Source organism: Engystomops pustulosus, chromosome 3 (genome assembly GCF_040894005.1).
Source record: "Engystomops pustulosus chromosome 3, aEngPut4.maternal, whole genome shotgun sequence".
Classification (NCBI taxonomy): domain Eukaryota; kingdom Metazoa; phylum Chordata; class Amphibia; order Anura; family Leptodactylidae; genus Engystomops; species Engystomops pustulosus.
Window position 1 is genome coordinate 69,529,603 of NC_092413.1, and position 17,851 is coordinate 69,547,453.

At 41.0% G+C, this 17,851-nt stretch overlaps 1 protein-coding gene across 2 annotated transcripts in view; it reads left to right on the forward strand.

The window, feature by feature from the left end:
- The window catches only part of SLC22A2 (solute carrier family 22 member 2), a 524,556-nt gene extending 508,057 nt beyond the window's left edge, over positions 1-16,499 (forward strand). The window contains exons 10-12 of one of the 2 annotated variants that reach the window (XM_072140991.1): positions 4,029-4,141; positions 4,256-4,355; positions 16,247-16,499. In XM_072140991.1, coding sequence (XP_071997092.1) covers positions 4,029-4,141; positions 4,256-4,355; positions 16,247-16,274 — 241 coding nt within the window. In that variant the 3' untranslated portion in view covers positions 16,275-16,499. The remainder of the gene's footprint in view (positions 1-4,028; positions 4,142-4,255; positions 4,356-16,246) is intronic. The other variant, XM_072140993.1, reaches the window with a different exon arrangement.
- The last annotated feature ends 1,352 nt before the right edge of the window (positions 16,500-17,851 follow it).

Sequence of the window (17,851 nt, forward strand, 5' to 3'; positions counted from 1 at the left end):
TGGCGACAGATCGCCGCTCCCCGATGACGTCACGGGGAGCGACGATACACGGAAAGATGGCGGCGCCCACGCGCCGGCGGCGACCAACGGTAAAACACCCGTGTCGGTGCCGGCACCGATCGCGGGTGTTACCAGTAAGCCTTTGCTGCAATATGCAGCAAAGACTTACCGGCTCCGGGTATGCACCGGGACCCGACATTTACATACTATTACATCACATGTCGGTAAGGGGTTAAATCACCCCTGGCTCCTCCGGTTTGCAATTATAACCTCCTGATGTATTACCATGACTTATGAGGGCCCTGTGCTTCCTAGGTCTATGGGAACCACCACATGGATACCAGCACAAAGTACAAGTACCAGCCCCAAGCCCTACTCACTTTTCAAGGCTTGGGACTCCTCACTATGCCTCCCTACCTTACCATCTGCCCAAAATCAAAATACAACCGTCACTTTCTGCTATATGAGACCCGAACACAACTCAACACTCACTGCTGCAGCAAAAACCACACCCGGTCAGGAGAAGGAGAGTAACCTGGGTTGGCAGTGACACTATAACAATGTATAAATTCTTTTAACCCCTTCCCGACATTTGACGTACCATTACTGCATGGCGGGAGGTGCGTTCCCGCAAAATGCAGTAATAGTACGTCATGCTTCTGGCGCCGGCTCCTGCCTCTGACACCCGCAATCGGAGATTTCACCGATCAGTGGCTTGCTTGTTCAAGCTAACCTTTAAAAGTAAAGAAAAGAGTTAAAAGCACTAAATCAACACACTTTTTAATAAAAAGAATTAATTAAATAAAGTTAAAGTCCCCTAAACACAAACATTCCCTATACACATCTAATAAAGTAAAAAAAAACGGAAAATCACCAAAACCCCCCACATATTTGGTATCGCCGCGTCCGTAACAATCTTTTTAATAAGTCAGAAACATTATTGGACCCATAAGGGGAACGCCGTAAAAACAAAATTTGAAAAACTCACCAAAAATGGAAATTTTCATAAAATCCCTTCACAAAAATGTTCCAAAAAGTGATAAAAAAAAAGTTATGTGCACCAAAATGGTACCACTGAAAACGACAACTCAACACGTAAAAAATAAGCCTTAAACTAGCTTTGTCAATCAAAAAATATTATATCTCCGAAACGATGGCGATGCAAAAACAAATGAGATTTTCTTTATTATCGTTTTTTTCCTGTAAAATTGTAAAATATATAAAAAACTATATAAATGAGGTATCACCGTAATTGTAGTGATCTATAGAATAAAAATATTATAGTATATTTAGTGTATGGTGCACGACCCCCAAAATATACAAAAAAAGAAACCCAAAATTGACAATTTTGTTTTCCTCCATACATTAAACAGTTAATAAAATCTCATCAAAAAGCTACAGACCCACTAAAATGAAGTATTTATAAAGTGCATCTCATGTCGCAAAAAATAAGCCCTTATATGTCCAAATTGCCAAAAAAATAAAGATTGTATAGCCATTATAAAGTGACAATGCATAATCTGCTCTGAACGGCGCAGCTCCCCCCTCAATGCCCTGGCGTGTGCCCATACAGCAGGTTACCACCACATATGGGGTATTGTTATACGCGGGAGGCATTGGGTATCAAATTGTGGAGCGTTTTGGTATTTTATCCACTGAGAATTTGTACATTGTATGAAAAACACATTCATTTAGCCAAAAAAAATTTAATTTCGAAATTGCATCCGATTTTGTTTTAACCCCTGTAAAACAATTAAAGGGTTAACAAACTTCATAATGGTTGTTTTACGTACATTGAGGGGTGTAGTTTCTATAATGGAGTAATTTACTTTTATTTAGGCCTCTCAAAGTGACTTCAAACCTGAGCAGGTCCGTCAATAGCAGGATTTTGCTTTGTTTGTGAAAATGTGAAAAATTGCACCTGACGTTCAAAGCCCCATAACATCCTACAAAAATGAGAGTATGCATAAAAAACCACTGAGGCATAAAGTAGACATTCGGTGAAGGTTAGTTATTACGTTTTTTGGTGTTATGACTTATGTGTGGAAAAAGTAGAGCATTTTGAATTTCGAAAATTGCAAATTTTTCTAAACTTTCACCAAATATCTGATTTTCTCATAAATAAATGCAAAACATACCACCAAAATTTTTTAACTAGCATGAAGTACAATGTGTCAAGAGAAAAAATTTCAAAATCACTTGGATATGTTAAAGCGTTCCAATGTTATGACCACTTATAGTGACACAGGGCAGATTTGAAAAAATGGGCCGTGTCAGGAAGGTGAAAAGTGGCTTCGGCGTTAAGGGGAAGCAGAGTCCCCAGCAGAGTCCGAGACCTGTCACTTAGGCGTGGCCCTCAGGTCGGCTCAGAAGTGAAACTAACTCAAACACTGGACCAATGTCACAGGTAAGACAAAGAGTCACAAAAAAAACCATTGAACTTACCGTGTGCATTTGAGTTGATCAAGCTCTGGTCAATCCATTAAATGGCCAGAAAACACCCTTTGATTGCCAGTCCGGGGTCCCTCTCGGCTCCTCGAGTGTAGTGCCTGCTTTCCCCACCATCTGACAAGTTTTACCCTTGTTCACACAACCTCAGATTCTCTAATAACTGATAACAGACCTAGGTGAGCTCAGAAGAAGAAATCAGACCAAACAAGGTATGGTATAATATCACAACCTCTGCAAACTGCTATGCACATGTGTGTGCTTTATTCACGTCACAAAGGATTTTATAGAAACCCTCAGTGCGCTGGACCTGGGGTGGTTAGCTAAAGATAAGAATTAATGTCCGTAGTTCATTGGTTAGTAAATTATAATCTGATGAAAGGCTGTTTCTTCTTGTAGTGGGCAGTATCGCAAATCAGCCAATGACACATTCTTTTGCTGTGCAGGGCTCTGTTATCTTCATCCATAGTCTGGCCTCATATTAGTTTTCAGCATTTAGCAAATATATGAAAAATAAAAACATTTTCATCAAACATATAACAATACATCACACAATATATACAATACTATATAGTATTTGTAGTAGGTATTACTTTACACTATTCAATTTTCAGGAAACAATAGTATTACTGTGTTGTGCTCATATTTGTGGGCTGGGGGTAGTAGTACTGTTCAGATATGTGTAGAAAATGAGTAGCAGTACTAAGGTCTACCAAGAAATGTCGTTAGGATGCTCTACCTAAGTATGTAGTAGTAGTAGCATGCAATGCCTAGATATGTGGGATAGGAGTAATACAATTATATAAGTAGTAAAAGTATTGTGCCCAAGTATGTAGGGTAGAAGTAGTACAGTGCTGTGCTTAGTTAAGCAAGAGAGGAATAGTAGTTCTGTGCTGTGCCCAAATATATAGGATAAAAGCAGTGGCTAATTTAGAAAAAAAGGCAGCAACATGCCTTGGTAAGAAGTAAAGATAATAGCTGTATTACTTCCCAGAATTGTAAAATTTAAACTCCACAGAGTTTTTCTCAAACATTGCAATGCCAGGGCAACAATACTTAGGCATGTTGCTACTTTCTTCTATACCAGTAATGGCTAACCTATGGCACTGGTGCCAGAGGTGGCACTCAGAGCCCTTTCTGTGGGCAGTCAGGGAATCACCAGAGATGACTCCAGGTTCTTCCTACAGTCCCAGACAGCCCAGGACTTGCTGTGTACAGAGCTATTTTAAAGTGACAGCTCTACCTGGGACTATTTTCTGCTTTATTGGTGTCCGCAGGGTGCTGATATCAATGAAAGCTGTGACAGAGAAGGGAGTATAAATCACAAATTAAATTTCTGTGTTGCCACTTTGCGATAAATAAGCGGGTCTTTGTTGTAGTTTGGGCACTCGGCCTCTAAAAGGTTTGTATACAATCCTTTGGATTCCTGTAGCCATTATGAATAGCTGCAGACACCCAAAAATGACTAGTATATGGTAGCCTACTGTATAGCTGATTTTTGATTATTTAATCCTGATCAAGCAGAGTTATTTACAGAAATACACATAACATTGTGACATTGCTTTTACATGTAATTCTAGGAATCTTGGCGTGATGGTCTGCTCATCTATGTGCGATCTTGGAGGAACTATAACACCATTTATTGTTTATCGACTGGCAAATATTTGGAAATCATTACCACTTATTGTATTTGGTAAGAAAGGCATGGTCCAAAAGGTTAAAAGGGAAAGTCCACAAAACAGTGACTACTAAATAAATAATGTTGCCAGTCTTTAGTTCATTTTTTTTTTGTTTATTTTATATGTAGCTGTTATAGGAATCATTTCTGGGATCCTTGTGTTGTTACTTCCTGAAACTAAAGGATGTGCTCTCCCAGAAAGCATTGAAGAAGCAGAAAATTTATACAGGTAAAAGAACAATCAGTGCAGTTGATTCTGCTTGTCTACTATCAGATCATGGGAAAACCACTTTAAGGACTAGGTTCTCTTATAAACGAGTATCTCAGTCTACATGAAGGCTCTCAGCTCATCCAATTGGTTATCCAGACATATATACATGCAAACAAATTGTCCCCATCCCCCTCTCTGTTTTTCTTTTCTATCTTTTGTTTGGCAAGCAGCTGCTAAGATGGCAGGGGGCCTTAGGGGGCTTAACTGAGTGGGTCGATCGAAAGAGGAGCTGATCCAAGCAACAGTTGTCAGCAGATACATCAGACAGTCCTGCAATGGAAGTACTGGTAGCACCAGTTCCCAGAATGCTATGGAGTCTCCTCTACCCTTGATTCTTCAACAGAATAGCGGTTGTGACCCTATCCTGCAAATGGAGTTTGTATTTAAAGAACACCAAGCAGAACAAGAATTTGCTCAGTGGCAGACTGTGAGAGATCACGATCTTGCACTAGCACAAATCCAGATGTCCAGTTCTTCAACACCATGTTGAGATTCCAGTGGGGCCAATTTACTATAATGGAAAAAGATGTTAACATGGACACTTTTCTCAGAGGGTTTACCAACTGCCCCCTTAGTAATAAGCAATGTATCTAACACTAGAAAAGGCAAAGCCTTGGGTGTGCTTGTGTAGAGACCCAGAGATAAAGATGGAAATTATGAGACCATAATTCAGAAATATAACCTCACCCCAGAGGTGTATCACTAAAAATTCCAAACTAAATTGAACACTACTTTTGAGCAATGGATACAGGGAATGTCTGTGACCACATGTGAGGCCCTGAAGGACCTGATAGTAAAAGATTAGCTTTTTGCATAGTTGTCCTGTGGAGGTGCGACCATTTGTCGTGGACTGGGAGCGGAAAGATGCAGTGCAAGCAGCAAAGATGGCAGATGCCTACACTGACAATCGTGCGCCAGTATTACTAATAACACTTCTTTTTCTATCAAATTGACCCCCTGGAGGTACTGCCAATATTCCTTCCAGCAACTCCACATTTGATTCCTGCAGATGTTTTGTATGTACCAAGTAGAACTTGTAAGCACTACCTGCCCTGAGAAACAGAAATCTACTCCTTTGCCCAAAACATCCACTTCCAATATGTTACTTTGGTTAACACTGTCAACTCTAGAACTGAGAAACACAGGAGGATTGAGAGAAGACCCAGTTCCGACAAAAACTGTTGAGTGACTATAAATAATGACCTATAGTAACCAATCAAAGCTTAGAGCTCATAGCTCATATAATAACCTGTGGCAAAATAGAAACCAATCATGGCTCACCTTCTATCTGCCACAGCAACAGATAATGACTCCTATACACTCACCGGACACTTTATTAGGTACACCATGCTAGTAACGGGTTGAACCACCTTTTGCCTTCAGAACTGCCTCAATTCTTCGTGGCATAGATTCAACAAGGTGCTGGAAGCATTCCTCAGAGATTTTGTCCATATTGACATGATGGCATCACACAGTTGCCGCAGATTTGTCGGCTGCACATCCATGATGCGAATCTCCTGTTCCACCACATCCCAAAGATGCTCTATTGGATTGAGATCTGGTGACTGTGGAGGCCATTTGAGTACAGTGAACTCATTGTCATGTTCAAGAAACCAGTCTGAGATTATTCCAGCTTTATGACATGGCGCATTATCCTGCTGAAAGTAGCCATCAGATGTTGGGTACATTGTGGTCATAAAGGGATGGACATGGTCAGCAACAATACTCAGGTAGGCTGTGGCATTGCAACGATGCTCAATTGGTACCAAGGGGCCCAAAGAGTGCCAAGAAAATATTCCCCACACCATGACACCACCACCACCACCAGCCTGAACCGTTGATACAAGGCAGGATGGATCCATGCTTTCATGTTGTTGACGCCAAATTCTGACCCTACCATCCGAATGTCGCAGCAGAAATCGAGACTCATCAGACCAGGCAACGTTTTTCCAATCTTCTACTGGCCAATTTCGATGAGCTTGTGCAAATTGTAGCCTCGGTTTCCTGTTCTTAGCTGAAAGGAGTGGCACCCGGTGTGGCCTTCTGCTGCTGTAGCCCATCTGCCTCAAAGTTGGACGTACTGTGCATTCAGAGATGCTCTTCTGCCTTGGTTGTAACGGGTGGTGATTTGAGTCACTGTTGCCTTTCTATCAGCTCGAACCAGTCTGCCCATTCTCCTTTGACCTCTGGCATCAACAAGGCATTTCCGCCACAGAACTGCCGCTCACTGGATGTTTTTTCTTTTTCGGACCATTCTCCGTAAACCCTAGAGATTGTTGTGCGTGAAAATCCCAGTAGATCAGCAGTTTCTGAAATACGCAGACCAGCCCTTCTGGCACCAACAACCATGCCACGTTCAAAGGCACTCAAATCACCTTTCTTCCCCATACTGATGCTCGGTTTGAACTGCAGGAGGTTGTCTTGACCATGTCTACATGCCTAAATGCACTGAGTTGCCGCCATGTGATTGGCTGATTAGAAATTAAGTGTTAACGAGCAGTTGGACAAGTGTACCTAATAAAGTGGCCGGTGAGTGTACATCACAGGAAAAATACAGACTGTTACATGGATTAGAGGATTGAACCAGACCTTGATTGTAGTGTGAGGAATGGAGTAAGGGAGGTGGGACAATATTTCAATTAAATTATTTATTAGGCACTGATCTTTGTCGTTTAATCTCCAAATATGTACCTTCTAATGTCCTTGTGAATTGTAATTTGTGAGAAGTCTGAATTTTGCAATTTTCCAGACAGTAAGAATTCTGAAGCTAATGATATCAATTCAATATCTACAGATGTACCAGAATTGTATCCTAATCTGGAAACATTCTGTTAATTATGTAAGCCCCTGCACCTCCCTCTCCAATGCTGGATGAGGAAAGTGACCTCACTCGAGGGGAGTAAATTCAAGCCTCTCATGTGATGTCATCCGCCTGTCCCATGCTCCCAGAATGGGAGATGGAGGTATTGAGGCATGAATAATTAGCAGCCCGGAGTGCAGACATCTTGTCCCTGTACTTTGTGCTGCTACTTATAAATTTCCTGCGTGTCAAGATTAGGGAACAATCAAGATGAAGAGGTGATTATTTCTAATTATTTCAAATATTAGATTTCCTTTAAATGCCTTATCTTGCTCTCCTTACTGTACTAGTAAACCAGATTGGTTTTCACAGGAGTTTTTTATGATATTTGTGAAAAAAATGTTTTGGGTGCTTTCGTTTTTGTGAACATTGTCCTAGTTTATGCCTTTAAAGTATCATAGTAAAAAGGTTAGAAAATGACATCAGTCCATCCTACACATTTTATTGTGTTGATCTATCAATTTATTGTTTAACTCATAATTATAATTTTCATTTCCTACTCCCAAGTGCATAACTTTACATATATCTTCAATAAATCTCCTCTACAATTTGTCATCTCAGGCCTCTGGTTTCCACAAATCCCTCTATAATGTTATACTATGCTTCTCTGTTTTAATTACTTTACAGAGAATCGTATTATCTGCAAATATTGAAACTCTACTTCGTAAATCCTCTAAGAGGTTATTAACAAAAATATTAAAAAGTGGCCCTAATACTGAACCCTGTGGAACTCCACTGGTAACGTCAACCCATTCTGACAATGTGCCATTAATGACGACTCTTTTTTGTTTTCTACCACTAAGCCATTTGTTTACCTAAATACACAAATTATAGATTATATTGTGTTGATCATGAAGAAGGAAAAAACTCTGCAAGGCTGATGCCAATTGGTACAAAGAAATGAAAAATTCCTTCCCAACCCCTAATGGGATATTATAGCTCTCCAGAAAGGCATCCAGGTACCTTTTGAACCTGTGCAAATTATCAGCCATTACAATATCTTGTGGCAGAGAGATCCATAGTCTCACTGCTCGCACAGTATAGGACCTTTGTTTATGGCGATGGTAGAATCGCCTCTCCTCTAGGCATGGAGGATGCCCCCTCATCCTGGTCACAGGCCTAGGTAGAAAAAGATCTTTGGAGAGATCCTCTTACTGCCTGTTCAGGTATTTGGAACCTATCTTTCAACCCCCAAACGAAGAGGGGTGAAAAAGACCAACATAAACAGCCGAACAACGTAATCAATAGTACAAAGTATATATTTTATTGGGTCAAATAACAACAAAAGTGGTTTAAAAGTGAACCCACTATGAGAGGGGACACAAGCAAGAGTTGCATCGCAGGCAACCGATCATTACACCTAGATAAATAATATGTAAGGGCATCAGTGGCCAAATGCGGGTATAAAATCAATCATAATGGGAAGCATGAAAGATAAAGAATTGGTAACCTAAAAATCAATACACATGGATCGTTGTGGCGAGCTTACCCATATTGTGATCGTTGCCCAGGATAGCAGCAACACCGACGCGCGTTTCGGCTGATGGAACAGCCTTCGTCTGACGTCTGACGTTTTCTAACAAGCCCCATGAGTATTATTACAGGGAAGGCTAATTACATTATCATAGATATTTTGCACTTGCAATCATTATTACCTTTTTTCCCCCTTCCCTAAAGTGTGTGTTCAATTTTAGTTAATACTGTTCAGGTATTTGTACATTCTAATGAGGTCTCCACTTAGCCGTCTTTTTTTCAAAAAATAATAATAATCCCAAATTTTGTAATCTGTCTTTGTATTCTAGTCCCCCCTTCCCCAAATAATCTGGGTTTCTCTCCTCTGCATCCGTTCCAGTTATACTTTGTCCTTTTTATACAATGCTGAAAAAGCTGTACACAATGGGGCAGATTTATCAAGCTGTCTGAAAGTCAGAATATTTCTAGTTGCCCATGGCAACCAATCACAGCTCCCCTTTAAAATATTCATAAGCACTGGTAAAATGAAAGCTGAGCTATGATTGGTTGCCATGGGCAACTAGCAATATTCTGACTAAGACAGCTTGTTAAATCTGACCCAAATTCCATGTGTGTATAAGTTATTTGTATAAGAGTAAAACTATGTTAAATCTGACCCAAATTCCATGTGTGTATAAGTAATTTGTACTTGTGCTGTTTGTGAGAATTTATTCCACTCGAATTTATTCCACTTTGTGCTGATTGTGAGAATTTATTCCACTCGATCCAATAATTTTATTTGCTTTAGCAGCAGATGCCTTGCTCACATCTCTAATATTGAGTTTACTATCCACTAATATTCCCAAGTCTTTTTCTCTGTCAGTTTTACAAAGAAATTTATTAACACATAATTATAATTTTTATTTCCTCAACACAAGTGCATAACTTTACATGTATCTATATTAAACCTCATCTGCCATTTGTCAACCCAGGCTTCCAGTTTCCACAAAAAATTCTCTATTATGTATTACTATCCTCCTCTGTATTAATTACTTTACAGAGCTAAGTATCATCTGCAAATATTGAAACTCTACTTTGTAAGGTTATGGACAGTGAGATAATCCAGGATTACATCGCTAATATAACCCTTAAATACATTCTCAAAAACCAAATGTTAGGCTCACAGGTCAATAGTTTTCAAGAACACTTTTTGACCCTTTTTTTAAAAATATTGGCACCATTTTTGCAGTGTGACAGTCATGTGGAACAGAACCAGTCCTTAAAGGGGTTTGCCCATGAGAAAAATTCTCAGATTTCAATCCCCTAGCAATGTTTACACAATAGAGATCATTTTTAACCCCTAAATTTACAATTACAATTATAGTTTTATTGCTGTTTTAGCTCCTTTCACTCAGCGATGGTCAGTGTAAAAGACCAGAGTGTGGTTGGGGACTCTTTAAGCAGATACATTATCATTTCTCTAGTTGTGTGTGCTGACAACGTGGATAGATTATCAGGTGTGAGACACTGAAGGGGCTAACTGTGGATGGGCGGTATGTTTCCCCTGGGTTTTCCTACTATGCAAGGCCTTAGTGCTGAGGTTGTGTTGTCCAGAACCTTGGACACAGGTAGAGGGAGCAGCCTAATCAGGCTCCATAAAGCTGCTGAGCAGTGCTGAGAGCGTTGCCTCTGAAAGGAGGCTGGAGAGCACACAGCCCTGACTTCTGTGCCTGGAGCAGCGACGTCTTTTGTGTTTCAGTGGTGAGTTAGAGGAACTCTGTTTAATTTGCACCCAGACGGGTAGGATTTTGTTTGTTTGATGCCTGAATGTAAAGGCTGTTTTATTTTGTACCTGCTGCTGCAATAAATGCAGGCGAGACCTGTTTTGGACTACACTTTGGTGTCACTGTCTTGGACTGCATCACATATCACCGCTACCACGGTCTCTACTGGGTCAAATCTCCCACACAGGGTACAGGTTTATATACACTTTCATATATTTTTAACCTCTGATACAGAGAAAAGAACAACTACTATTACAGACAGATCTGGCAGTATGTGTTATAGATGAGATATAGCAGAACTGTGTATGTTATGTCTGTACATAACATACACAGTTCTGCTATATCTAATCTATAACACATTCTGCCAGTTCTGTGCCTCCCCCTCCTGCAGATAAAGATCTTATCTGTCTGCAGCTTTACTCTTCTGCTGAGACTTCTGCTCGCAGGAAATCTCTGTGTGAGCTCATTCTGGAATGCAAGGGTTGGTGCTAGAGGGATAAAAGCAGCTCAGTGAAGCATAAAACAGAAGAGCAAGATGTCTACCTAACCCTAAACTATACATAAAGATACAGGGTCGGGTCTAGGGGCAACCAAAATTGTGTACACCAGGACTGATTGGAGACTGGTTGGAATTATATCTGTGAAATGCTGTATTTTTGTTAATAACATTGAATTAGAGAATGTGTTTTTTTCTCATCCTTGGCAGGGGTGCCCCTGTGATCCACATATTGTGCCCCTCTCTATGTGGCGGCTACCCGTCCCCCGGCCCTCACTTACCTCTCCGCATTCCTACTCCCGTCCCGACCAGCCATCACGCGCAACCCCGATTCCTAGGGCACCCGCGCCTGCACTCGCAGATTTAAGGGGCCAACGCACTTCCGGGTTTTCCATAAAGGCCTTCTTCTCCCAGGAACCCTTGCCAGATCTTATTGCTAAATGCCTATGAGAGAGCTTTCTCCCGTGTTCCTTGCTCTTGCCTGCTCTGATCTCCCATTGTGAACCTTGACCTGACCCTGACGTTGCTCCTGTTCTGGCAGCTTTGCTCTCCTGCTCCGTTACAGACTCTGCATCTCTGCTGTCTGCCTTGAACATCTGCCTGCTTCTGACCACAAGATTGCCTAATGTTGGCTGCCACCGCGGGAAAGTGACACCTGTTGAAAGACCTGCCGGCATCACGCCACAGCCAGACCATCCAGCTTTGAAGCAGGCTCCCGGTGTAGACTGGGTGCCAATTAGATTCCGGTCCCAAGTGTCAGCTTGTGCTATCATCCGCGGTGGTCCAGGAGGTTCCCTGACCCTGAGCCCTGACAATCATATGAAATCATAGTCCATCTATTACAGTACATAATTCATGTAGTACCCAGGGATGTATGCCATCTGAGCCTGGTGATTTGTCTATTTGAGTGGTTGTGAGGGGGTACAGTACCTGCTCCTGTGTTGAAATTTTATAGAGGATTGTGACATTTCCCATGGGACTTTCCTGGGTAAAGACAGTTCAGAAGGAGACATTCAGTAGATTGGCCCTTTCCTCATACCCCTCCACCATGACCCCCAAGTTATTCCTCAGAGGGCCCAGACTCTCTGTTTTTAGTTTGTTACTATTTATGTTTTTTTAATTATTTGGGATTCTTTTAACTTTCCATGGCAATTTTCCTTTCAGTTTCTATTTTTGCCTTTATCTGTTTTTTTTTTTTACAGGATTTATAAAACTATAACACCTTATCACTACCAAATCCTTTATTTCCCGCCTCACAGAGCTAGTTAACCATATTGTTTTTTACTGTTTCTATTGTGCTTATTAACACATGGTATATGTCTTTTACAGGAATATTTTTAAAAACATCCCATTTATTTCTGGTGCTTTTTAGAACATTGCCCCAGTTTATATTATTATGGTCCTCCCATAGCTGTTGAAAATTTGCCCTTCTAAAGTTCAGAGTTCCTGTTATATTATTTGTTTCTGGATACTTAGAGCTACTTTAGTAACTACAAAATTAACATCTCAAAGAGTGTGGTGCTGGGGGTTGACCTGACATCCACCCTCCAAGCCTGAGTCCGCTTCTCTTGGGAGATGAGATCCATCAAATACTGGTCCCAGGAGATCTGAAGGATACTTTTGCAGTTAACATGCCCGCTTTCTGCTTTCATTAAAGAAAGACCTGGCTTGTACTTCTAAGTGGCTTATGGACATAAGTGAAGTTCAAACAAGCATATTTTGTGTGCGCTGAGAGTCAATCTGGGGTTTGGGTGATTGTGGATTGTGCAGATTAACCCCTTAAGGACGCAGGGTTTTTTCGCTCATTTCTCACTCTCCACCTTCAAAAATCCATAACTTTTTCATTTTTACGTGTACAGACCAGTGTTAAGGCATATTTTGTGCGTAACAAATTTTACTTTCCCGTAATGTTATTTATTTTAACATGTACTGCGAAGCTGAAAAAAAATTCCAATTGTGAAAAACTGTGGGCTCAGTTTTTACGACTTTGACTGTGCACTCAAAATAACACCTCAGCTTTATTCTTTGGTTCAGTGCGATTGCGGTCATACCAAATTTATATAGGTTTTATTCTGTTTTAATACATTTTCAAAAATTAAACAAATGTGTAAAAAAAAGAAAAACATTTTTTTGCCATCTTCTGAAGCTAATAACTTTTTCATACTTTAGCGCACAGAGCTGTGTGAGGTGTCATTTTTTGCGAAATGAGCCGACGTTTTCATTGCTACCATTTTGAGTTCTGTGCGACATTTTGATAATTTTTTTATTCCATTTTTTATGTGATGTAAAAAGGTGTAAAAGTCGCATTTCGGACATTTGGGCGCCATTTCCCGTCTCGGAGGTCACCGCTGGCTGTAACCGTTTTTATATTTTGATGGATTTTGGGACGTGGCGATACCTAATGTGTCTGTGATCTTTACTGTTTATTATGTTTTGTTTATTATGTATTACTTCTGTATTGCAATATATGGCATTTTTGCAGCTCATTCATTACAATGAGCCACTGGCTTATTGTAACGAATCTGCAGAAGCCAGATAACCTTGGTGCAAGCACCGACCGCGGTTATTAGCGGTGGGGGTTTGCTGCAATATGCAACAACCCCCACCGTTGTATGAAGAGGACTCAGCCCGTGAGCCCTCTTCATACTCTCCCTGTACCTCTGCGCCGTAGAGCTATGGCGCAGAGCGTTAAGGGGTTAATACTAGCAAGGCACTTTTCTTTGTGTCACAATTTAAATAGCTTTTTGTACCTTTCTTTGCTTGATCTGCTAATTGGGAGGAGGGATTAGTTTGTGCTTGTGCTTCTTAGTGGCTTGTGTGACCTTGATTCTGTTCCTGAAATTCGCTCCTCTGCTTCCAGCCTTGACCTTCTGCCTTGTCCTTCCACATGTATAGGAGCACATTATCTGCAAATGGTGAGTATTTGTATTTTGATGGGCACCAACATTGACCTCGTGGACTCTTTGGTCCCATCCAATAGAGGAAAGCAGGTGCTCCACATCTTTGTTGTGTCCCATTCTTGATTGGAAAGGGCGGTGATAGGGTCCCATTGACTCCAGCCATGGCTCACAGGTCATGGTGCAGTGCCTGGATATGCCATAACATTTTGATGCCAATACCAAGAGTTTAGCATGTTATTTTGCATCTATATTGAGTAGGGAAATTGGAGAAAACAGAAGGGAACCGTGTTGTTTGGGAGATGGCGTTAAAAGTGTTGGTGAGTAGGAGAGTTAAGGACACAAAAACCTGAAAATCGTGCTGTACATTCATCGGGTCCTCTCAGCAGAGAGGTACGGAAGACAATTACTATTTAGAAAGTCATGCAGACTCTTGGGAGACGATGCTGGAGTGGTAGTTTGCTACAACCCCCATTTTATGTATTGTTGTACCCAAGCGTGTTTTGAGAGAGGAATATATGCCACCCATCTGTCTCATAGCATTCTAGCATGGTGTGACCCAAGTTTATCTCACCACTTGCAGAGAGACCCAGAGCAAAGTTGGAACAGTCTCTTTTGATTTTTATCTAGTAAACATATGAGGTCCTGCTGAGCAGCATTCAACCTAAAGTGTATGTTTGTGCTGGGCCTCCATGCAAATGCTGCATGCAAGAAAAAGGGCATTAATCTTTTGATGGTTTTCTCTCTTCAATCTTGAGCCGTGCTTTAGGACTCTTCAGGTTAAGGCGGATGCCCTTGCTACATATATTTTTCTAAATGGAAAGTGCAAGGAAAGTAACTGACCACAGCCATGTGTGCTTCTGAGCTTTGAAATGTTGTTTCAATGTTCTTTTCAGATCATGGAGCCAATAGCACAGTGGAGGAGGAGCTATGGGAAACCCAGTAAGGACTCCCTTCATGGTGTGCTTAGAGGACTGCTGCATGGGCAATGTGGTGCCTGTCAGGTTCGCTGGGGAGAATGCTGGGACTTCTGGTGGTGCTAGTAGCGTTCTCCGACCTCCGGCGAGCCAGTGTTTGAAATCCCTTTCTTCACTCGCTCTTATTTTGGCATTGACACTTTGTTTACTGATTTTGCTCTTGACGTACCCTCTTGTCGTGACTACAGCTAGTTAACCACTCTTTTGTGTTTAATGTTTGTCAGTCTGTTTGTGTTTTCCCTTCCCACACTTATCCTGTGTATTTCGAGTCTTCAAGTAGTCACCCCACGATTTAGCGTGGGGGGGGGGCTATAGGAAGGGACAGAGGTTGGGACAAGTTTAGGGCACACTATCCCGTCTTCTGTGTTACCCAACCCTAACAGTGCCGATATACAAAAAAGTATACATTAAAAGGTGATCCTAGAAACTGCAGGCCTGTGAGTTTAACTTCATTTAATGAAAAAAATATTTAATGGGTTCGTTAGTGATGCTATCCTGGAGTATCTAGCTGTAAATAACCTTATAACACAGCATCAAAATGGGTTTATGAGGGATCTCTGTTACACAAATCTGATCAGCTTCTAAAAAAAGAGGTACGTTGTAGACTGGACCTAGAGAAAGCTGTGTATTTAGACTTTTCCAAGGAATTCGAAACAGTGCTACATAAAAAATTTCTACTTAAATCTGCTTATCGATCGACTTATTGATAGACACCATCAGGTTGGCATTAATTGTATTATCTCAAATTGTGTTGAAATTACCAGTAGGTTTCCACAATGTTCAGATTTGGGCCCCCTTCTTTTTAATATTTATATTAATGAACTCTTAGAGTGTTTAGATAGTAGAGTTTCAATTTTGCATATGACAATAAGAACTATGATACTATGTACAGTATACCATTGCAGAAGCTAAGACTGCATTTAAAGATACAGTAGATGGCTGAAAATTCATTCAGCAATCAGAGATAGATACCTGTAGAAGAGAGTTTGATGTTATATCCATTCAATGTATAATTGCATTTTCATACTTGTCAGAATATTATACTTAGCAGAATATTATGCTAAGCAACCAATAATGCAAGCATCTAAATATTGTGTCTGTTTAAGTGTGGGGGTCAGGCTATTAATTTAGCACTGTAGTTAAGCACTATTTTCTTGATATGTAAAGTAAAGCCTGCTGTCTTTTACCTCATTAGCCATACATTCCTGTCCATAAGATTACCATAGATGGAGGGTCATGTGATCTCTATCTGTCCATCTAATCACCTTATGGTGGCATGCATGAATATAACACTACGGTCTTGTCAGGATGATTTGCCAAACTATTTAATTTCTATTATTGTTTTTATATGGATGCTCATACTTTTTTCTCTTCTTTTTTCAGAAAGAAAAAAATACTTATCTCGAAGTAAAGAACAATCAATGTTGAAAATTCACTTCAGTTGTTGAAATCAAATTCAATACAAAATTATCCTGCCAAAACCTGCGTCAGTTCTTTATACAGTAGTGAAATTTTTGTTGAAGGAGCACCCTAAAGTGAAGGATCATCAATCACAATTTAGAGAACCGAAAGGGGGTGGGACATAAAAATGTAAATAAAAAGTAAAGTAAAGAATGATAAATGGTAAACATTAACTTTTTTGTTGAAATCAATAAAAAAATTTCCAGTCAAAACCTGTATTTTTTATGTGTTCTTTAAATAGTATAGTGAAAGTATTGTTGAATGAGCACCATAAAGTAAAGCCAGCCCCTCCTGCATGTCAACAATCAGAAAGTATAAAACAGAAAAGGGTTAAAATAAAATATTCTTCCACTTTACAGCAGCTCCATTTTGCACCTAGAATATGTGGAAAATGTGTGCACATTGTGGTCTGCAAAAAGGCTGTGTCGCCCTCTGATATTGTTGTGTGTGCACTTTTCACACTACTGTTGTCAATAGAAAATGACTGCCTGGGGGGGGATGTTCCCAGCAGGGCATGGAGTTCAACAAAGAAAAAAGAAAATCCCATTTAAGCTTATTATGGGTGCTGTCACACGTTCAGTTTTTCAGATGCAGTTTTTGATGCACAAACCAGGAATGGAGTAAAAGTAGGAGGAGGAGCAGCACCTTTCAATTATTTGTCTCACCCATTATGATCCACTCCTACTTTTGGCTTCAAAAACTGCATCTGAAAAACTGAACGTGTGGCATCACCCTATGTGCCTTCCAGCCATGGAGACAATCCAAGATTGCGCCAGCCGTTTACCTGGAGTGGTAGCAGGGTGTGCAACACCTCCACGCTCATAGGTATTACCTTAGGAAGACCTTCTACTCTTCAGCAAGCAGCCCTGCATCTGAGGCCCCACAAGTGTTGGTGCTCAACATGGATGTCCCAGTCACTCAAACTCCTCCACTTCGGGCCACACCGCAGCAGGCTATCCAAGGGCCTGGCAGATAAATGAGGCTTAGTGTTTCTACCAGGGAGTTCTGTTCCTTTCTTGTTGGTGGTGGACCCTTCACAAACCCCTATAACATAGGCTCTATCAAGCAGCTTCCAGCTAAATTTGAAGCTAATATTACCAGACAGCTGCAGATCATTATTTACGAGATTAAAAATGAAGTTGACTCTTTAGGGGATCACACTTCTCATATTGGGGCTTATTTACTAAGGGTCCGTTGGACGCACTTTCGTCAGGTTTCGCGTCGATTTCCGATTTGCGCTGAATTGCCCCAGGATTTTGGCGCAAGCGATCGGATTTTGGCGCATCTGTGGCGGCTTTCACGCAACAGAAATTGGAGGGGCGGGCCATCGGACAACCTGACGGATTCGGAAAAACCACGGAATTTAAAAAACGTTTTGTGTCGCAAGATCAAGCACTTACATGCACCGGGAAGAAGAAGGTGAACTCCGGCGGACCTCGGCGCAGCAGCAACACCTCGTGGATATCGGGTGCACGACCTTAGTGAATCCTGGCAGACCCGAATCCTTGTCGGACAACGTGCCGTGGG